The following is a 22,137-nucleotide window of genomic DNA, read 5'->3' as shown; positions in this document are numbered from 1 at the left end:
AGCATACGCCGTTGGGGATTGAACCTGGGACCTCCTGCAGATTCTTTATGACTGAGCTGTAGTATATGGGAAACTGACTCATACCGAGTCAGAAGCATTGTCATGGGCTGGTTGGATGTGGAGGAGGAGTGGTGGGAGGCGCCGGCTGGGGAACCCCCAGGGGAAGAAGGCTCAGAGCCAGAGGATTGGTGGTGAGACAGCAATGAGTGGTCAGAGGGAGCAGACTAGGAGGAGGAGGAGGTGTCAGGAGCGGAGGAGGTAACAGGGTTTAGTGAGCAGGAAGAGGCTGTGGCAGAGAGCAGTCCAGACTCAGAGGCAGAAGCAGAGGTGGGGACCAAGAGGCAGAGATGAGGCAGGCTGCTGAAGAAGACAGGGACTCTCCCTCCTGCTGTGACCAGCTCCCATCCCCACTGGTCTTCCAGAACCAGAAGAGGTATGAAGAGGGCGGAGGAAATACAGGCAAGACGACAAAGCCTCAGATCGCTTAGGCAGCTGTGGGAAGGCAGGGATCTTCAGTCCTCACAACTGCCTCCTTCAGGCAAGCTCTACCAGGAAAAGTTGATGTGCTCCATAGGCCTGAGCTGTCTTGTTGCTTTGAATAGTTAACTTCACGGACACCATGTGAGTTATTGCTGACCTACTCCTGACAGCCGCTCCTGACAACCATAAAGGTCCGTGTCGTCTGCACTGACTGGCAGCAGCTCTCCAGGGTTTCAGGCAGGGGAAAATCTCAGACCTGCCTGGAGATGCTGACAGGGACTGAACCTGGGACCTTCTGTGTGCAGGGCAGGTGCTCTGACTCTGAGCTACGATGGTCCTTTCCCTGAAAAAGGAAAGCTAATTAAAGACCTCTCAGCCAGCCCCACAACCTGTGCGTATCAAGTAGGTACCTTTTTTCGCCCAGTGGGGCAGCCCAGTTCCTGCAAGACAGAAAGGACAGCTGTCAGAATGGCCCCCATTCTGTCTCCTTCCTCTTGGGCTATGTCCCTCTGTCCCTCCACTGACAATTCCCGGCCAATGATGGGAAGTTGAGAAATCCAGTGAGCACCTGCTTCCCACCTCCTCCTTTTTCATTTATTAGCACCCACTGCCACCTTCTCCAACGTTGCACCCTTCAGGTGTTTGGGAACACAATTCCCACCAGGCCCCTACTGCACTCAGTGGGCACCAGGTTGGGGAAGGCCAATGTGTTGCATCTAGACTACCTCCATGACTGCAGCCTCGAAAGTGGTAGCCACCCACTTTTGCTTCCACAACAACCCTGCGAGATAGATTAAGCACAGAGAAAAAGTACTTTGCCCAGTGTCACCCTGTTGAGTAGCTAGGTGGGATTACAACCCACTGACCCACATGTGAGCCACAAGCTAAGCAAGGCTCCCCACGGGCACCCCCTTTGCAGTGCCCTATTTCTAGTTAGCTCCCTCCCAGGTGTCCCTCTACCCCTCCTGCCCATACTCTGGCCCTAATCCTTATCCCTGCTTCCCTCCATTTGTGGTGGAGAAGACTCACCGCAAAGTAAGTCAACTCTGGGCCGCTAGATGTGTAATGGCGCAGGATCCGCGGCACAATCTCACTTGCCAGCAGAGGCAGAAGCTGTTCCCGGGGGGCACGGACCGCCATGCTGCCATAAAGCAGGAGGAGGGCGCTCTTCACGCTGCTTCTCCCTGGCTCCGGCAAGCTCTATGGTTGAGGAGGAAGATTTGCATTAATGGCAAAGCAATCTCATCTCCCAGGGCTCCCATTTGCCTCCATAAGCGGGAGCAGAAGACTCTTCTGATTATAGTTTCAGTCACTCGCTCTGCTACTGAGCTATGACCCTGGAAATGGTAAATTCTGCTCTCATGCCTCCCCAACTCCACAGCCGCTGGGGGAGAGAGGAAAGAAAGAAAAGGGGGGAAGCAGGGAAGTCTGAACCTGGCCAAAGTGATGGTAAGCTGAATCCTCCCCCTCGGAGATCACCTCCTCAAAGCGACTCAGGGTCTGGAGCACAGCCGTCAGCTGTCCCTCAGCGCAATAGACCACACACCAGCAAACCCCCTGTGGGAGAGAAGGAATGACCCTAGGCTGTAACCACCTTCCAGAAAAATCCGGACTCCCTCCCACAGGATCCAGTCCGCCCACTTTTCCATCTTCTTCCTCCGGGTCTATCTACACTTCAAGTTTATCTCTTAAATATAATAAAAATGAAAGAACGTCATCGTGCTGTAGTTCTCATGCTGGCCAACAGGTGGCACTACAAACTACAGCATGACGACAAGTTGTGACCATTGTGACAATGGTCAGAGAGCAAGGAGGAGGAAAGTGGAGATGGAGGCTGGCAAGCAAGTGGCTGGGCATCCTCGGTGTGTTATCAGGCCCGTGCCCCAGGCAGACAAGTGAGCGGACAGGCTGGCAGCTCAGAGGACCAGTCAGGACAGGATAGGGCAGCTCCCCAGCAACTATTCTGCTCTGCTGCTGCTGCTGCCCACCTCACACTGATGATGCTAGTTGGTAGGTGAGCTGTAAGACAGGTTGGTGAGGCCAAGGGAAGTAGGGTGGTTGGCGAGAGGAGCAAGCAGGGGTGCAGCCCCTACTTAGCCTTAAATAGGGATGGGTGAATCAGTCAATTTTTGTATTACTCAGTAGCTCATTTTTCCAATCTTAAGGTTCCATTCTCCATATTTCTGCATAACTTTGTGATTGCTTTTAAGTCCTCATGAAGATGCATCACACAATTCTCCTGATCTACAATTTTGCATAAGATTCACACTTTTAGAAATGTCCCCTAACATTATGCACCCAGCATTTCTCTGGAATATGAAGAAACCAAAAAGATACATAGAGGGATGACTTAATTTTTTAGTCCCTTGGTGAAAAAACAAACTATGCAGTTTCATGTTCAGGTTGTCAGGTAAAGCAGAATATACATTCCTATCAAATTTGGTTAAAATCAGTGTAATTTTGAAAGGTTCAGCCCACCGTCTTGATTCAGAGTAGCATCCAATTGTCTCAGAATACAAACAAAAACCTGCTCCATGATCTCGGGGTATGTTTTGCGTGGAGAAGAGAAGACCAACGGGTAATATGAGAGCCAGTCTCAAAATACCTGAAGGGCTATCCCACAGAAGATGGAGCCAGCTTGTTTTCTGCTGCTCCGGAGGGGAGGACCTGAACCAATGGATTCAAATGGCAAGGAGGGAGATTCTGACTAAACATCAGGAAGAACTTTCTGAGGGTAAGAGCTGTTCGACTATGGAACAGACTCCCTCAAAAGGTGGTGGGCTATCCTTCATTGGAGGCTTTTCAACAGAGCTCAGATGCACACCTGTGGGGTTTTATTTAGTTTCGATTCCTGCATTTTAGGAAGAATCCATGACCCACAGACATCCAGCCTCCAGTTAAGGAGAGTTGACTATCCGCCAAGTTCCCGGAACCATAGAACTGTAGAGTTGGAAGGGATCCCCGTGTTAGAATTCCTGCTCCATGATTGCAGTTATGGGATTTTTGTCTTTCACATGATGGTATATGTTTTGACTCCACAGAGTGGGAAGTGACGGAGACAGGATGTTTGTGTTACTGTGTTCCGTGAAGTGGGACTGTTGTCCTTTGTTCTTTTTCTCTTTGCTGTCTGATGCTAGAGGGAGAGGGAGCCAGGTTGCAGTGCTCTGTGTGTGTTTATATGTAAATAAAGTAGATTAGCCAAAATGCTGAGTTGCTGAGGTCTGTCAAGCAAACTGCGCAAAGTCTGCGGATCCCTAAGTGTGCCGGTGTCGGTTGGCATCGGTCGCTGTGACGTTTGGGCTGAAGAAAGCTTTTGAAGCTCCCGAATAATCAACCAGGAGGGAGGGAACATGCCAGTCGGGCATGTGTCTCTGCTAGGGTCCTACTCGAGTGTAGGCTGAGCTCCTGACACCCCGAGGATCGTCAAGTCCAATCCCCTGCAAGGCAGGAATCACAGCTTGATCTCTGGAACTGTTGTGCCAAATTTGGTGATGATATCTTGCATGGGTACATTTGGTGGGGGTGGGGGAGGGAAGCAGGTTAATGCAGGGCATACGACCCCCCTCCCAAGTAGCAGGGCTTGCCTTCCGCTGGGCTTCCTCCGTGTAATCTGTGTGCAGCAGCAGATCCAGAAGTGTCTGCGCCACCCCATCCGCGTCCCCTGCAGCAGACAGTGCCATCCCCAAGGCCTTGTAGAGGAAGCCCTAGAGGGGAGAGGGAGGGTGGTGGCAAGCTGAGCAGCGCAGACCCCAGTCAGCCAGCAACATAGCAGACACACACATCCACAACCAAGGTGTCTCACCCACGGCGGCCAAGACCTTAGACATAATTTACCTCCAGTATGCAGTGGTACCTCGGGTTACATACACTTCAGGTTACATACGCTTCAGGTTACAGACTCCGCTAACCCAGAAATAGTACCTCGGGTTAAGAACTTTGCTTCAGGATAAGAACAGAAATTGGGCGGTGACAGCAGGAGGCCCCATTAGCTAAAGTGGTGCTTCAGGTTAAGAACAGTTTCAGGTTAAGAGCGGACCTCCGGAACGAATTAAGTACTTAACCCGAGGTACCACTGTATTGGAAGGACCTGCAGCTGGGCCAATCTTAGACTAGCATCCTCTTCACATCGTGGCCACCCAGACACACCAGCGGGAAACCTGTAAGCAGGACCTGAGTGCAACAGCAACCCTCTCCTCTACTGGCAACTGTGGATGCAGACCATGGCTATCAAGGCTAAGAAACACCAATAGCCATCTCCTTCAAGCATTTGCCTAATCCTCTTTTAAAGCCATCTAGGTTAGACTAGGTTAGATGCAGGTGGCGCTGTGGGTTAAACCACAGAGTCTAGGACTTGCCGATCAGAAGGCTGGCAGGTTGAATCCCCGCCACAGGGTGAGCTCCCGTTGCTCAGTCCCTGCTCCTGCCAACCTAGCAGTTCGAAAGCACCTCAAAGTGCAAGTAGATAAATAGGTACCGCTCTGGCGGGAAGGTAAATGGCGTTTCCGTGCACTGCTCTGGTTCGCCAGAAGCAGCTTAGTCGTGCTGGCCACATGACCTGGAAGCTGTACGCCAGCTCCCTCAGCCAATAAAGCGAGATGAACTCCGCCACCCCAGAGTCGGCCACGACTGGACCTAATGGTCAGGGGTCCCTTTACCTTTACTAGGTTAGACTGGAGAAATGCACAGAGGAAAGGGCTGTCAAAAAATTCAGAGAAGCGCAAATTTCGAAGGACGGGCATGCGTTTCGATTTGTGAATTGCTTCACAAAGTGCTTTGGCTTTGCAGGTGAACCAGATCAAATTCATCCCCCACCCCTTTGGCGAATGCTCCAGCCCAGCTGTTCATAGGAAGGTGAGGGGCCGGGCATTCATTGTGCACAGCTGGATGGGGAGATACCCGATATTTGGGGGGTGGGGCAGAGGGAAAGCACTGACTTTCTCCGCAGAGGAGTTGTGGTAGGTGTTCAGCTGCTTGGCGAGTTCCTTCCCCAGCACCAGGTTCCAGCCTCCCGCTTCGCTCCTCCGTAAGGACTTCTGCAGGAACTGAGGAGGCACAGGGGTCACCGAGGAGGATCAGCAATGCCACAGGAACAGCTGGTTTGCTCGCCCCACTGGTGTTACCTCCAAGAGTTTGGCTTCCCAGGCTGCGGGCTCGAGCGTGTACTTGCTGTGGCCTTTGGGAGAGGAGCAGCATTAGACAGAGTAAGACCAGCCAGCTCAGTGCTGCCTATCCAGGCTGGCAGCAGCTCTCCAGGGCTTGAGGCAGGGGGTGCCACTGGGGAGTGGAGTCAGTGCTTGTTTTGGGGAAGCCAAGGAGGGCTGGGTGATTCTGGCATAGGCTGGAGATGGGCCAGAGTCACACCCATAGATAACCCGCAATCATAAAAATAAGGTGCCACCCAGTAACATATAGAAACCACTGCCAGACTGGGGTTGCGGCTGGCACCTGAACCACTCTTGCGATAGGGCCATGCCACAGATCTGCACCAACTGTGCCAATTTAGGCAGACTTTCAGAGGGGGGAAGAACTCTGTAGGACTCTTGCTGTCAGGGGTTACTCTGACTCACTAACAGTATTTCCCTGGCCAAGTGAATTGGTTACTGTTGTTATTATTGCGCGTGAATTTTGATGCTGCTTATTGCCAGATTAGGCCTCTAAGGATTCATCTGCAATTGAGCAGATCTAGGTGGTGGGTGGGTGGGGCCTCCCCAGCACTGTTCTGGGGAGAGAGCTGGCATGGTGTCATGTTTAGAGTGTTGGATTAGGATCTGGGATAGACCAGGATTCGAATCCTTACTTGGCCATGAAACTCACTGGGGGCCTCAGGGGCCAGCCACTGCCTCTCACCTTAACCTAACTCACAGGTTTGTTGTGGGGATCACATGAGGAGTGGGTCAGAACCCACATGTGTCACCTTGAGTTCCTTGGAGAAAAAAGTGGGATATAAATGCAACAAATTGCATAAAATGCATTCCATAGTGGAATACAAGGCTCATATTTATTCAAAACATACCAAATATATGTGAAGGTTGCCAAATGCTACTCATTCCTTTTTTAAAGCTTCCTATTATTGTTTTCTGGTTCTGCTATCTTGTGTTTTTATTCCTCTTGTTCTTATGACTGTTCTGATTGTTATTTTTAGCTTGATGTTTTGTTTGTTTTTATGTTTATTGCGTCTGCAGATAAAATAAAAAATATATAAACCAATAAATGCAACCCATAAATGCAGTAAATAAATATATATAAGCAAAGAAATGATTTATATATTCCCCCCCAAAAGGCTTTTTTTGTTTTGTTTTCTTCTTCTTTTTTAGGGGAAGAGTCAGGAGATTCCAGGCTCAGGCCTGGTGGCAGATGTGGAGGTGCTGGCTTGGTCGGACACCATCCTAGAGGAGAGGTCGTCCGCCAGCAACTCTTGGCAAATATTGACCCTCTGCACACACAGGTGTGTCAGCTGAGCTCAGCAGGGCAGGGGAGGGTTGGTTTTTCCTCTCATCTCACCTTCCAGGTAGCGGACCAGGGCAGGTATCTCCACCCACCAGTGCTCCCCCACATCCCTGTAGGCCTCTGGGCGTAGGGCGTTCATCAGGAGCAGCACGGCAGCTCCTCGGCTTGTCCCTTCCAAGGGGGAGACAGCGAGGGCCTGCAGAGGAGGAGAGCAAGGGTCTCTAGGTCAGGAAGGTGGTTCACCCAGGTCAGGCTGCTTCCACCTCTGTGGCCTTCTGGAGTCCTGAAACTATTTTGTCCTTCCCAAATTGACCTCAAATATTTCTCTGCAAGGTTGAAGGAAAATGGAAAAGCCTCCCCATTGTCTTTTTGTTCACAAATCCTGTCTTAAGGGTATGCCTGTGTATGAATAGGGTGAGCCTGTAGCCTGGCTCAGGAACTAAGTATTTATCATTACGAAAGACTGGCCAGGCTCCCCAGGTAATCTATTCAAGTGACCATTAACTGGTAACCTGCCAGACAGGAGATAAACAACGCACTCAGATTTCTGTTGTAGACAGCCTCTTCTGTGATGTATGTATGATGTTTCTGGGGGTGGTCTTGGACTCCAGGGCGGGCAATTTAAAATGTCTATATAAGGGCGGGCACACCTTTGTTCTGGGTTCTCCTCTGTCCTCCTGCGTGTGAGGGGAGCACCCTGTTGCAACAGCTTTAATAAAGATCAGGCTTACTAGCTGTTTTGCTTCTCAATATTCTCTGGTTGGCCTCTGTTATTTTCTCCTACCAATAGGGAACCCACGTAAGGACTCTATACGGGCTCTTGTATACCCCTTAAGGGAAAAAGGGCAGATTTTGTTTACAACACTACACACCAACTCGCAGCAATGTCTCTGAAGGGTTTTAGGCAGGGAAAGGGGGTATCTCGCAGCCCTAGCTGGAGATGCCAGTGGGGATTGTAATGGGGCCCTTCTGCATGCAGGGCAGGTGCTCTGCCACTGAACTGGGCCTCCCCCAACCTTGTTTCTTAGGAAGCATATGTGAGTTCGGGCCCAGTTTCCTCCAAGAGTCTAGCAATGAGGCAGCCCACTTTCAGAAACTGCTAGAAGCCAGAACCACTCCCCACCCCTCCCCAGTTACCCACATGACTTACCAGGAGCCGCGCCATCAATTCTTGTGGAGTTGGTAAACCCCCTGGAAAGGGGAGAGAGGGAGAGAACAAGGGGGAGGGAAGTGAGGGCTGGTGTAAATAGGAACATAGTAAGAAGCTGCCCTTAGGGAGATAGAGAGTTGGCCCATTGGGCAGTGGGTTTCAGGCATGAGCCTTTCCCAGCTCAGCCAGAGGACACTTGGGACTGAAGCTGGGGCCTTCTGCCTGCCAAGCAGCTTCTCAGCACTGGGCTGTGGCCCTTCCCATCCTGTGTACCCCAAAATCTCCTGCAGACTGGCAGAGGACCCTGAGACAACTTCATCTGCATCCCTAAATCAATGGAATTGGAGAGGCAATTGGGGGCTGCCTGCAGTGGGGTAGGAGAGTTGAAAATAATGCCAAATAATGCCAAAATATTCCACATCTGGCAACAATTGTGCCCTGTTGGCTTCAGGTGGTACATGGGTAAGGTAAAGGTAAAGGGACCCCTGACCATTAGGTCCAGTTGTGACCGACTCTGGGGTTGCGGTGCTCATCTCGCTCTATGGGCCGAGGGAGCCGGGTCATGTGGCCAGCATGACTAAGCCGCTTCTGGCAAACCAGAGCAGCGCACGGAAACACCGTTTACCTTCCCGCCAGAGCAGTACCTATTTATCTACTTGCACTTTGACGTGCTTTCGAACTGCTAGGTTGGCGGGAGCTGGGACCGAGCAATGGGAGCTCACCCCGTCGCGGGGATTCGAACCGCCAACCTTCTGATCGGCAAGTCCTAGGCTCTGTGGTTTAACCCACAGCGCCACCTGCGTCCCTGGTACATGAGTAGATGAGTCTAAAAAGCCTGGGGCACAAATTGTCAAGGTCCTCTAGCAGCTATGGTGGCTCGTTTACCAGAAGTTTTGTATTTAGTGTTAACTCTGGAATTGTATACTTGATTCTGACCAAACTAAGCCTCCCAATGTATGGTATCTTCTGCTCCCCCACTCCTGTGCTGCCTGCCTTGGAGGGGCGAGTATTGGGCATGGTGGCACCCACCTGTCCCCAGGCCATTCTGCTGGTGGCCCACCCGACGTAGTCGCTGCTCTGCCAGCAGTCTCAAGGCGTGGCAGAGGGGGGTGACTAAAGCCATGTAGGGGGGCTGCATGAGGTAGCTCAGCAACTTGGTCCACAATTCCTGCCAGGAAGAGGAGGGAGGGTTCAGCGCTTGGAGTCAGTGGCCTCCCTGGCCTTACAGAGCCCATTTCTCCTTAATGCCCCAGTCATTCACCTCCATACCTCAACATCACTTCCCTGCCCTGCACATGTAAGGGGCAAGTTCCTCAGTCAGTACATGCTCAGAGGCACCCTTTTGCTCCACATGTTGCAAGGCTAAGTGGACAAAACGTTCTGGATCAGATCTCTTGGCCAGGGGTAGCCAATGTGGTACCTTCCAGATGTTGGACTTTAACCAGATGGTTCGAGAAGGTACGGGAAATTTCACTTTTGGAATATATATGGGGGGGGGGTGTAAAAAAATTTATATAAAGTTTGTTTATTTGGTTTCTCGGATTAAATTTTACAGTCACATATCCAACATATAACATAAAAACAAGATTCTAAGGAATCTCTTGGACCTCCTCCCCTTTGTGGGTCCTATTGTTGATCATTTCCTCCTGCATCTTTTATGATAATCCAAATCTTTTACCTCTCCATTGTGTCCAAAATTCACCATTAAACTACAAGTGATATTCCAATCCTACTAACGATTTTAACTGTTGACAATGGTCTTTAAGATAAGTTATAATTTTCCCCCATTCCGTATTAAAATTTTGGTCTTCTTGATTTCCGATTCTTCAGGTCATTTTAGCCATTTTGGCATAATCCATCAACTTGATCTGCCATTCTTCTCTGGAAGAATGGCATTTTTGGAATATCTAATTCACCACAGCAGGACTGTCCGGGTTTGGCCAAACAAGATTGTTCCGGCATACTGTGGTTCCCTTTTATAACTTTCATTACCAACAATAGTGTATTATGCAAACCCCCAGTGGCTCGTATTAACACTATAGATTTGGAACACATACACTGTGGAATGTGAATGGTTTAATTTACTTCCCCGAACGATTATGATCTTGAACGCAATAAAACGTGTGAGAGAGAATGAACTAGAAACCCCATCTCCCCTGCCATCGTTCGATTCCCGAATTCAAGGGGTCCCTGACCTGGCTGGTGCCCCTTCCTGAAGCCACAGCGATGTGGAGGACCTCTGCACTGGCAATTCTGATGGCCTTCTCCTCCAAACCGCCCAAGGGGAGGCTCAGTGTGGGGTGCGTCTGAAAGAGGAACAGGCTCCTGAGATGGCCCCCAACCCCCTCCCCACTGACCTGAAGTCTCCAGGCCACTTAAGGGCAGGGCAGGGCCCCTGGGTGCTCTCACCAGCTGGTGGGCAGACACAGCCATCTGCAGGGAGACGTAGTTCAGAGGCCAGCCTTCGATTCTCTCCAGGTAGCTGGTGCGCAGCAGCCTCCCAATGGCCCGGAGCGTGGCCAGGCGGACCTAAGAGCCAGAGCGGGCGGGGAAAGACAATGTCCCATGCCACCCGAGAGGGGCAGAGGTGTACCACGAGGCACTTAAAAGTGTTTGGGGGCCCTGTCCCACCCACGGCACACGGCTCAACAGCAACCTGGAGGACTGAGTCCCTGGGCCTGCTGATGGCTGTCCCAAATCCCTTCTCCTTCTCACCCTGGTGCTGTCGTCACCCAGAGCGGCCTTGACTACCCTCACGCACAGCTGCCTCCTGCTCCAGAGCTCAGGTACTGGAAGAGAAAGGCGGGTAAGGCTTAGCCTCTCTTCTGGCGTTGAGGGAGCCCAGCCCCCTTCATCATCCTCCCTGACCATTGGCCATAATGGGCCTCCTGAGAGCCAGAGTCCAACAAGAGAGAGTGAGAGAGCGCATGGTGTAGTGGTTTAGAGTGTTGGACTAGGACTAGGGAGTCCAGGGTTCAAATCTCTGCTCAGCCATGAAACCCACTGGGTGTGACCTTGGGCCAGGCCCTGCCTCTCAGCCTTGCCTACCTCACAGGGTTGCTGTGGGGATCGAAAGAGGAGGGGGAAGAACCATGTAAGTCCCTCTGAGATCACTGGAGAAAAAGATGGGCCATAAATGCAGCAAACAAATAAATATCTGGAGGGAAAATAATGTTGCTCGGGGAGTTATTGTTTTTTTTGTTGTTGTTGTTGTTATATTTATTTTAGCTCTTGTGCTTTATGTGGAAATTGCTCAGTTTGCTTGTGTGTTTTTAAATATTGCAGTTATAGCTTATGACTACTTTTATTACATCGCATTGATATATTTTTTTCCATGTTGGAAGCCGCCTTGAGCATGGTTTGAGCTGAGGAAAGGCAGCATACAAATGACATTACGTATTAACAAGAACAAGAGGCAGCCATCAGTTCACATCAATTTGTTATTATCCATCATCATATTATTATGGTATTCTTATCATTTTTTTAAGTTAAGCATAACTGACATTAAAAAACAGGCACACTCCCCAATTCATCAGAGTGGTCACTTTATTTTCACTACCTGCATTTTAATACATTTTTCTTACATTGTTTTAATTCTATTAAAATTTAATTCATTTTTAAATATTATCTTTTATATGTTTTTAGTCTTTTATCTGTGTTTTATCTTTGAGTCCGGGGCTGGAAAAAAGAATACAGTGGTACCTTGGGTTAAGAACTTAATTCATTCTGGAGGTCTGTTCTTAACCTGAAGCACCACTTTAGCTAATGGGGCCTCCCGTTGCCGCCGCTGTGTGATTTCTGTTCTCATCCTGAAGCAAAGTTCTTAACCCAAGGTACTATTTCTGGGTAAGCGGAGTCTGTAACCTAAAGCATCTGTAATCCGAGGTACCCCTGTATTATTGTTGTTGTTGTTGTTGTTGTTGTTAATAATAATAATAATAGGTTTTAAGCAATGGCTCTAACCAATTCTTCAGTTAAAGGCTGTCCTACTGCAGACAGCTCTTTCAAACCAGTCAAGGGACGTTTCTTACATCACTTCAGTAATCTTCACAACAGCCCTGCAAGGTTGATCAGAAATATCAGCTTCCTCCTGTTGCAGATGAGAAGAGGGGCTGGCCTTGGCCTCCTTCGCAAGGTCAGGGCTGAGGGCAAATTTGGGCCAGAAACTCTCTTCCTCACTTAACACTCTTAGGATGCTCTTTCTGTGGGAGGGAAGTTGGGGGTCTAAGGTGCAGGGGGGCAGCTATATGAGCCTAGACCCCCTTCCTCTCCAGATACTTACACTGGGCACCGACAATTTCAGAGAACAACGCCAGGAGCACCGCACAGACGTCTTCTTGGCGCTCTTCCACCTTCCCCTGGAAGACCCCCATCAGCCCAGAGGGGTGCAGACGGGCTGTGGGGGAGCAGAAGGGGCCGTAGCTCAGTGCCAGGGCACCTGACTTGCAGGTAGAAGGTCCCATGTTCAATCCCCAGTTGGGCTGGGAGAGACTCCTTATCTGGAAAACCCCAGAGAGCTGCTGCCAGTCAGTGTGAATAATGCTGACTTGGTAATAAGGCAGCTTCCTCTGTTCCTATTCAAATCAGCTCTTGATCTGGAACCATGAGGACTAGAAACTTAAGTGCTAGAGGACCTGCTTTGCCTGCTCCAGGTTCAATCCCTGATGGCATCACCAGCCAGAGCTGGGAATGTCTACAGCCTGAAACCCACAAAGAGCTGCTGCTGTCAGTCAGTCTAGGGAGTATTGAGCTAGACTTCCTATGCCCCCAGTAAGTGTAGGGGCCCATGGGGTGGATGTCCACCATTTTTCACCCTCTTCCCCTTGGTTCGAGCTGGGATGGGGAGCCTCCTCTCTTTCTGTCCATACCCAGGCGCAGGAAGATGCGAGCGATCTCTTTGAAGTTCTCCTCACATTGTGGGTGAGGCGGCCATTTCTGTCCCCTGATGCAGATCTAGGGGGAGGAAGGATGTTGGCATTTTATCAGTGATTTGTTGCTCCTTCAGTATGTAGTTCAGCTACGGAACTCCGAAAGGAGGAAGTGACGGCTACCGACCTAGATAGCCTTAAAAGAGTAGGCAAATCTTGCGCCCGGTTCCTGCTTTTGGGTTTCCCATCGGAGCACATGCTTGGCCACTGTGAGAGCAGGATGCTGAACTAGATGGACCATTGGTCTGATCCAGCAGCCTCAAATTATGTTCTTACAGCACCATTGCCACCTGCCTCCTGGGTTGGCTCACCCACCAGCTCCAAAATTCCTCCCCTCTCACCTGGCGAACCAGAGCGCAGGTGAGGGGCCCCACATGCTCCCTTGGGATTGGGTTGTTGTTCACAAGAGACGCTTCCAGGATCTGGCCCAGGATCTGCAACAGGCATAAGAAAAACGACATTGGCTCCCAGTACGTTTCTGAGCACAGTTCAAAGTGTTGGTATTGTCCCTTAAAAGGCTTCGGCCCTGTATACCTGAAGGAGCGTCTCCAGCCGCATCATTCAGCCTGGACGCTGAGGTCCAGCTCTGAGGGCCTTCTGGCAGTTCCCTCCCTGAAAGAAGTGAGGCAAAGGGCCTTCTCGGTAGTGGTGCCCGCCCTGTGGAACGCCCTCCCTTCAGATGTCAAGGAAATAAAAAAGCAATCTGACTTTTAGAAGACATCTGAAGGCATCCCTGTATGAGTAAGTTTTTAATGTTTGATGTTTTGCTGTGAATGTTTTAATGTGCTGAAAGCCGCCCAGGGCGGCTGGGGCAACCCAGTCAGACAGGTGGCATATTAACAATAAATTATTAGTATTGTTATTAGCAAAAACTGTTAAGTTGTGGGTGAACATATCAGACGACACAGCGATTCTTCAAACAGCTCTTGTTTATTCACAGGCCTGAACAGAACTGAACTGAAGGGTTCAGCCAGCCTGCTTATATAGCGCTCCCCTAGAACGCAACAGTAATCATTTTCTGCAACTATCCAATCACTGAACTTCACTTTCGATCCCTTATTTGCATATGTGGACCTGAACTATCTACAGTATCCCCCTGCTGGCCCAGGGTGAGAACTTCAGTACATAATAATGAGCACAACAGCTCATTCCCTGAAACCAGTTGCTGAGATGAAGGGTCCCTGGATCCCCGCAGCTGCCTATCATGGCAATATATATATTTTTAAACAGATAAAATCTATATACACCTAAATAGAAATTGATACAGCAGCCGAGCTTGGGGTGGCCTGCTCAAGTCCTGGGTGCCAGCGGGGAGCAGCAATCTGCAATGCTCACCTTGGTAACTAGCAAGGTCTCCGTGCTGCTGTCATACTGGGCTAGGAGCAGAGAGATGTCGCTGTAGATCTGAGCTTGGAAGTCTGTCCTGGGCAGCAGGAGTCGCAGGATGGGGCTCAGAGTCTTCAAGACTGCCAGCTGGACCTTTGTGGGTGGGGAGGCAGCAGCCGTCACAAGACATTTGGAGGCAAGATGGGAAACCCACCTTCCACACTGGTGACAGGGCAGGGTCCTCCCCCAGTCACTAAGGGCAGAGAGCTAGTTTAGGGGGGCCAGCAGGAAACCACACATGTTTTTGGCCTGGGTCAGTTTGCTTGCCCAGTGAGATATCTGCCTGCAGAAAAAGGGTTGGTGCTGATTGAAGTGTGAGGTGCTATTTGACTGCTGGTGAGTGGGCACAGCAGAGGGGTGAGGGTGAGTTTTTTTAAAAAAACAAAACTAAGTTCTAAATTTAAGAGGTCACCTGCTGTGATCCTGTGATGCCAAGATGTTTTTGTGCCCCTTCTCAAGGCCCTCCAAAATCTGTCCATTTTTTAACTACAGTAGTACCTTGGTTCTCGAACGTAATCCATTCTGGAAGTCCGTTCAACTTCTGAAACGTTCAAAAAATCAAGGCACGGCTTCTGATTGGCACAGGTGCCCCGGAAACAATAGCCGATAGCTGAATTGGACCTTAGGCTTCCGAAAAATGTTCGGCTTCCGAAAAACTGGAACACTTACTTCCAGGTTTTTGGTGTTTTGGAGCTGAAATGTTTGAGTACCAAGGCATTCAAGAACCAGGGTTCCACTATATTAATTTTATTATTTATTTTATTTTTTTACTGACTAGCCCTGTGGTTCCTGTGTTGTGATACTATGGTGCTAAAAAGTTTTTCTGGTCTCCCAAGTCCTTTGCCCTATGAAACCCTTTAAAAAATTTTTTTAATGTCCAATGGCTTTGACATGCAGCCCCTGCAAGGTGGATCATGTGGCCCTCGGTCTGAAAAAGACCAGTCACCTCTACTCTAGGCTGCAAAATCTTGCCACTGTAGAAAGTGTCCCTCTTCCATTCAAGGAACCTGCAGCACGATCTTGGGGAGACAGCAAAGTCACCCAGAACACCTCCCCAGATGGAGAGAGTCCCAGGAAAGGGTTGATCGAAGGCACCCTGAAGGTTATGGGGGGGCTGATTGATTGCCCCTTGCCCCTCACCTGTGTATCACATCCAGGGAGCCAAGTTCGGGTCATGCAGGAGTAGAGAGGCAGCAGGTAGGCAGAGAACTGCTGGACGCTGATGCGGGGGTAAGAGCTTCGCTCCCAGGTCCGCAGGTATATCCGGATTGCCCCACACATCTGCTCCAGAGCTTGGGAATGTGAATGAGAGACAGAGAACAGAGAAGGGGGTGGGGAGAGAGAATTGGAAGGCAGAGCATGTTAACCAAGGTGGAAGTTCTGCTTCCATAGTTAAACTGTGGAACTCACTCCTGCAGGAGGCTTTGATGGGCACCAACTTGGATGACTTTAAAAGAGTATATACACAAAGTATCAAATGTGGTTACAGAATAATAATACAACAAAACAACAACACCACAAACTGGCTTATAAGTATAAAACCAAATTTACTAGAATAATAACTAAAATAGAGATAGACTTGTAACCATTCAAGCAACAAACATACTAAGGTGCCATGTGCAAAACGAGCCTGGAGATACTGTAAACATGGAGTGGATAAATGTACAACTGTATCTTAACAAGTTACATGTGCAATAAACGTTATACAGACTGGATGAATGAACAGCTCAACAAGTAGCATAAGTCCAATCACAGAACAGCAACCCTGTGCTGCCACAATGGCAAGGGGAGCACACTGGAGAATATGAAAAACTTTTTCAAAGCTGTTTTCCAAAGATTGAATTGGATGAGATATTCTTCAATAGGTCTTGAGTTGGAAACACAAAGCCATATGCATGGACCAATCACAGGAAGGCAAATCAAAGCCACCACCCTGGTGAGAATAATGCAAGTGGGCCAAAGGAGACCTGTTCTCCGGATATATTACAGGTTTCGCCACACGCTTCTTCAGTCTAAAAAGCTGCTTGCTACAAAATAGCACTCCAATGTGTGGTAAACCATAAAAATTAGAAAATATCAGTCTCATACTATACCTTGCCCAGTCATACAAAATGGTTTGCTCAGGATAAAGAAAGTTATTATTCTAGTAAATTTGGTTTTATACTTATAAGCCAGTTTGTGGTGGTGGTGTTTTGCTGACTTTAAAAGAGGAAAGGACAAATTCATGGAGGAAGAGAAGGCTATGGTTGGCTCCTAGCCAGAATGGGTATACTCTGCTGCCACAGATGCAGGCAGCAATGCTTCTGAAAGCTAGTTGCTGGAGACCACAAGTGAGGAGGGTGCTCCTGTGCTCAGGTCCCGCTAGCAGGCTTCCCTTAATGGGCATCCGGTTGGCCATTGTGAGAACGGTGGGGATAACTCAGCCTCATATAACCAACATGCTTTTAACTCTAATTAAGGCACGAAGGGGTTAAGACCATAGAGTAAGATGTCCCAAGTTTGCAAAGCATCGCTTAAGGAGGCCCTGCGGGACCCACCTGTACAGAGAGCCCTGCGCCTCCGTCCATCCTCAATCCGGCGCATGGCGGTCTGGAGGGTGGTTAGGGTGATGCCCAGGAAAGGGACGCAGCTGTACACTGAGGAGAGATGGGCAGAGAAATCAGGAAGTGCGCTTGATCATACCCTGGGTTGGGGAATGAACCCACCCCTGGGTTTTATCAAGGAGATTCCCGGGACAGATCACAAGCCATATTGGACTCTTGGCAATTTGGATCAGGACAGGGGTGAAGATGGAATTGTCAGGAGAATTCCTACTCCATGATTGCAGTCATGGGGTTGTTGTCTTTCACATGACGGTATATGTTTTGTCTCCACAGAGTGGGAAGTGACGGAGACAGGATGTTTGTGTTACTGTGTTCTGTGAAGTGGGACTATTGTCCTTTGTTCTTTCTCTTTGCTGTCTGATGCTAGAGAGAGAGGGAGCCAGGTTGCAGTGCTCCATGTTTGTTTATATGTAAATAAAGTAGATTAACCAAAATGCTGAGTTGTTGAGGTCTGTTACGCAAGCTGGGAAGACTCTGTGGTTCCCTAAGTGTGCCGGTGTCTGTTGACATCGGTCGCTGTGATGTTCGGGCAGAAGAAAGCTTTTGAAGCTCCCGAACGACCAGGAGGGACAGAACATGCCAGTCGGGCATATGTCTCTACCAGGGTCCTACTCAAGTGTAGGATGAGTTCCTGACAACAGGAATTCTAACAGGAACTTGCCCTTGTACCATTGTTGGCTGCAATCTTCCCCAGGGTCAGGAGAGTGAACTCATCTGGCGGCGCAAACGGCTTGAGCTGGTGCTGGAGCTCCATCATTATGGGTTGGAAGTGATGGCAGGCAAAGGTGGCCAGGGTGCTGCTTGCTGCTGCCTGAAGCTCTCGGGGCACTTCCTGATGAGAGGGCAGAAATGAGATTAGGAAGCACAAAGTCCAGCAACCTGGCAGCAAAGGGAGCCGGTGTGCCATAGTGGTTAGAGCGTTTGACTAGGAACACAGGGAGACCAGGGTTCGAATCCTTGCTTGGCCATGAAGCCCCTTGGGTGGCCTTGGGCCAGTCACTGCCTCTCAGCCTATCCTAAGTCACAGGGTTGTTATGGGGTTTAAATGAGGAGGAGGGAGAACCATGTTTGTACATTTGAGCTCCTTGGTGCGGGGGACGGGATGGAGAATGGCGGGAGATAAATGCAATTGATAAAATAAGGAGGCAGGATGAAAATCCCAGCCCGCCCACCTACCACATGGCTGGGAGCTTACAAAGCAGGGTTTGGCCTCAGGATGTCTTAACAGCAACAACAACCACCCAGAATTAACCACCAAGCAGGGAGATGCCTCTGGGAGTCATCTGCGGTATCCTTACATCTGGAGATGCCCTCAGGTGCTTGGAGGCTGCAAGGATGAATTGGCCGGCGGGCTCCACCTCCAGGCCGTGCTCCATCATGGCCTGCAGACTGCGATAGATGGCCACCTTCTGCCAGGCAGAAGCCTGCAGGAAGGAAAGAGAGAGGGAGGGAGAGAGTTTCTGAGCATGGAGGGAAGGACCTGTCCATTTAAGCTCTATTATTTTACCCTGCCCATCTGACTGGGTTGTCCCAGCCACTCTGGGCGGCTTCCAACAAAAATACAGCATCAAACATTAAAAGCTTCCTGAAGTGGGGTTACATTCAGATGCCTGCATAAACTTATATACAGTAGTTGTTTAACTCTTTGACAACTGGTGCTGGTGCTCTTGAGAGGATTTGGTCTACAATTCTCAGGCTGGGGCCGATGGAATTTGTGGTCCTAAATCTCTGAAGGGCACTTGAGGTGGGGGGAACCAGTCTTGGAAAACGGTCTAAGTTAGAGAAGCAGTTTTTCCTACCTCGTCCTGCTGGAGCATCACTACGAGAACCGGTATCACGGCAGCTGGCTGGCTGCGAGCAGCCTTCACAATGCAGAGGACGGCCTCCTTCTGGGATGCGGCCTCTGGGAGTTGCAGGAGGTGGCTGATGGAGTGGAGGCGACCTAAGTAGGGGGTGGAGGAGGCTGCAGCAACTCACCAGGCTGACAAGAATCACGATAGCTTGCCCAACGTTCTGCAGGGAGGTGGCACTTCCGAAGGCCTGGGCGGTTTCAAGGTTCTAGACCTCGTTGCCACCAAGCAATGAGCGTGTGTGCAAAGTCTGGTGAAAACTCTCTGCACCCTTTTAAAGGAACAAGGGGTAAGTTGAGTGCTGTTTACAGCTGGGGCCATGCAGATGTTGATGAGCTGCATCTCCTCTCAGGTCTAACAGCCAGCATGGCCAATGGCCAGGGATAATGGGAGCTGGAGTCCAATCACATGTTCACAGTGGAACGGACTACCTCGGAGAGCGGACTCTCCTTCATTGGAGGTTTTTCAACAGAAGTTAGGTGGTCGCCTGAGGGATTCTTTAGCTGTGATCCCTGCATCACAGGGGACTGGACTAGATGACCCTTGGAGTCCCTACAATTCTAGGGTTCTCTGCTGAGGACCACACGTGAAGCATTCCTGATTTATAGTGCTCATCATAACTGTTTGCCTCTTTCTGCTGTGAGCAGAAAACACTACATTAGTTCAAGCAGGGGAGTGGTGACCCCTTTTTTGACCCAAAGGGGCATGTTCCTCTTGGCTGCTCCTTTGGAGGCCACTTGGGAGTCGTATTCTAGAGGGTGCTGAAGGCAGGACGAAAGAGCCACATAAGAGGAGCAGAAGGGGTAAATGAGAAGGACCTCTACAAGTGTTTGTGTTAGGCTATGACCTGGGAGACCAGGGTTTGAATCCCCATGCAGCCATGAAGCTCACTGGGTGATTTTGGGGCCAGTTTCTGTCTCTCAGTGTAACTTCCCTCTCAGGGTTAGGGAAAGACATAGGAAGAACCAGCGGTTGTATTCTGTGCCAACTTTTAAACGCCTGCTGAAACATTTTTATTCTGTCAGGCTTATGCAAGCAATTAAGAGTACATCTCCTGCAATGGTTTATCAATACTTGTTTTAACCTTTTTTCCTTCTCTGTTTTTATTCAGCCCCCGCAAGCATAGCCATGCTCCCATAAGTCCCTGCACCACACTATTAGGCCCTATTAGTTGGGGCTGCTGGTTGTTGTAGTCCAAACCAAACGGAGTGCACCATGTTGACAAAGTCTGATTTAAGGAGAACTTGCACACTGTACTATTTATGTTGCTGGGAAATAGTGCAAGATCAACGTATCTTTTTAAGGTGCAATCAAAGCAGTGATCGTTGGGAGCAAGGTATGGCGAGTGGCATCCCTACAGAATGCACAGGGAACAAAATGATTCTTGCATTGCAGGGGGTTAGACCAGGTGACCCTCTGGGGTCTGTTCCAACTCTACACTTCCATGAAAGGGCAAAAAGTTGCATTGGATCCCTTGGAAGTTGTGATTGAAGTTGCAGTGGCCCTGAATTACTGTACTATATTTATATGGAGCTTTCACAAACTGCCCAAGTCCCTTACCTTCACTGGATGATTCTCCCTCATCAGTCATGCCCTTATATGCCTTCTGCTCTGTGTTTTCTGTCCAAAGATGGAATGCTCAACAATTGCAACTTGCCCTTACAAACACACACAGGTTATGGAAGTTGAGACTCCCAATACATATCTCCAAGACCATGCAAAACCCCACCAGCAGCCCCATGGAAGCCAGAAGCCACACCTGGTGTCAGCCCCATTGGAAGTCACAAGGCATCTGGGAAGGGGCAGGCATACCCCACTCCCCTCCAAAGAAGCCCCAGGTTCTCCAAGTGACAGGGAGATGTTTCCTTTCCCTCTCTTCTAAATCTAGGACTCAGGGCTATCCAGTGAAGTCGGATATTGGGAGATTTGGAACAGGCAAATGAAAGTCCTTCTTCATGCTCCACGATGTTAAACTGTGGAACTCCCTACCACAGGAGACGGTGATGGCTATCAACTTGGAAGGATTTAAAAGAGAACTGGATAAATTCATGGAGTCATGGTTATCAATGACTACTAGCCATGATGGTTGTATTCTACCTCCAAACACCAGATACTAAATAATACCAGCTCTTCTGCTCGGGCATCTGATTGGCTACTGTGAGAACAGGATGCTGGACTAGATGGGCCCCCATTGGCCTGATCCTGCAGGGTTCTTAGTATGTTCACAGATTCTTAACAGAAGCTAAGGGCAGAAATTGACCCCTGGCCACTGGCACAGACCAGATTATATGGGGACATCCTGCTTGTGTGTACTGGGGGGACGGGACTCAAACTGGAAATAGAAAGGTCTACATTCAAATGGTCCCACAGCACAGCAAAGGTCTCTTGTGGTGGAGGAGGTGGGGGACAGAGGAATAAATCAAGCCACTTTTTCTTGCAAAGATTTAAGCTGAAGATTGAAATTGCTATCTATTTATTGGATAAAGGTATTGAGGGGATGCTCATCAAATTTGCAGGTGACACCAAACTGGGAGGGGTAACCAATGCTGCTGACGACAGAATCAGGATTCGATATGACTGTAACAGATTTGAGAACTGGGCCAAAACTAACAAAATGGATTTCAATAGGGACAACTGTAATGTTCTGCACTTAGGCAGGAAGACCCAGCTGCACAAATAGAAGATGAAGGATATTTGGATTGCCAGTAGTACATAAAAGGATCTAGGGGTCTTAGTGGACCAAAAGCTTAACATGAGTCAATAGTTTGATGCAGCAGCAGCAGCAACAAAAAGCTAATGCTATTCTAGGCTGCATCAAGAGAAATATAGTGTCCAGGTCAAGAGAAGTAATAGTACCACTCTATTCTGCCTTGGTCAGAGCACACCTGGAGTACTGTGTCCAGTTCTGGGCACCACAATTTAAGAAGGATGTTGACAAGCTGGAACGTGTGCAGAGGAGGACAACCAAGATGATCAGTGATCTGGAAACCAGCTCTTCTGAGGAATGGTTGAAGGAGCTGGGTATATTTAGCCTGGTACAGAGGAGACTGAAGGGAGATATGATAGCCATCTTCAAAAATCTAAAGGGCTGTCACATGGAGGATGGACCAAGCTTGTTTTCTCCTGCTCTGGAGGCTAGGACCCAAATCAATGGCTTCAAATTAAAAGAAAGGAGATTCCAACTAAGCATCAGGAATAACTTTCTGACAATAAGGGCTGTTTGACAGTAGAACAAACTCACATGACAGGTTTTTAAACGGAGGTAGGGTGGTCATCTGTCATATATGATCTAG

The 22,137-nt window shown here is 49.3% G+C and overlaps 1 protein-coding gene across 1 annotated transcript in view; it reads right to left on the bottom strand.

Annotated features, from left to right (window-relative positions):
• Positions 1 to 22,137, bottom strand: part of LOC309520153 (maestro heat-like repeat-containing protein family member 2A) — a 42,961-nt gene that overhangs the window by 20,267 nt on the left and 557 nt on the right. Inside the window, 22 exon segments of the mRNA XM_082201624.1 lie at positions 891 to 920; positions 1,510 to 1,680; positions 1,915 to 2,037; positions 4,065 to 4,184; positions 5,415 to 5,522; positions 5,601 to 5,653; positions 6,982 to 7,123; positions 8,078 to 8,118; positions 9,107 to 9,245; positions 10,273 to 10,418; positions 10,421 to 10,729; positions 10,732 to 10,866; positions 12,360 to 12,473; positions 12,946 to 13,030; positions 13,347 to 13,439; positions 14,341 to 14,484; positions 15,532 to 15,683; positions 16,929 to 17,027; positions 17,664 to 17,826; positions 18,293 to 18,418; positions 18,794 to 18,936; positions 20,405 to 20,502. Coding sequence (XP_082057750.1) covers positions 891 to 920; positions 1,510 to 1,680; positions 1,915 to 2,037; positions 4,065 to 4,184; positions 5,415 to 5,522; positions 5,601 to 5,653; positions 6,982 to 7,123; positions 8,078 to 8,118; positions 9,107 to 9,245; positions 10,273 to 10,418; positions 10,421 to 10,729; positions 10,732 to 10,866; positions 12,360 to 12,473; positions 12,946 to 13,030; positions 13,347 to 13,439; positions 14,341 to 14,484; positions 15,532 to 15,683; positions 16,929 to 17,027; positions 17,664 to 17,826; positions 18,293 to 18,418; positions 18,794 to 18,936; positions 20,405 to 20,435 — 2,667 coding nt within the window. The 5' untranslated portion in view covers positions 20,436 to 20,502.

This window comes from Podarcis vaucheri (genome assembly GCF_965113315.1).
Source record: "Podarcis vaucheri genome assembly, chromosome: 15".
NCBI classification, from domain to species: domain Eukaryota; kingdom Metazoa; phylum Chordata; class Lepidosauria; order Squamata; family Lacertidae; genus Podarcis; species Podarcis vaucheri.
The sequence above is the reverse complement of the archived record's forward strand: the minus strand, read 5'-3'. Positions and strand labels throughout refer to the sequence as shown.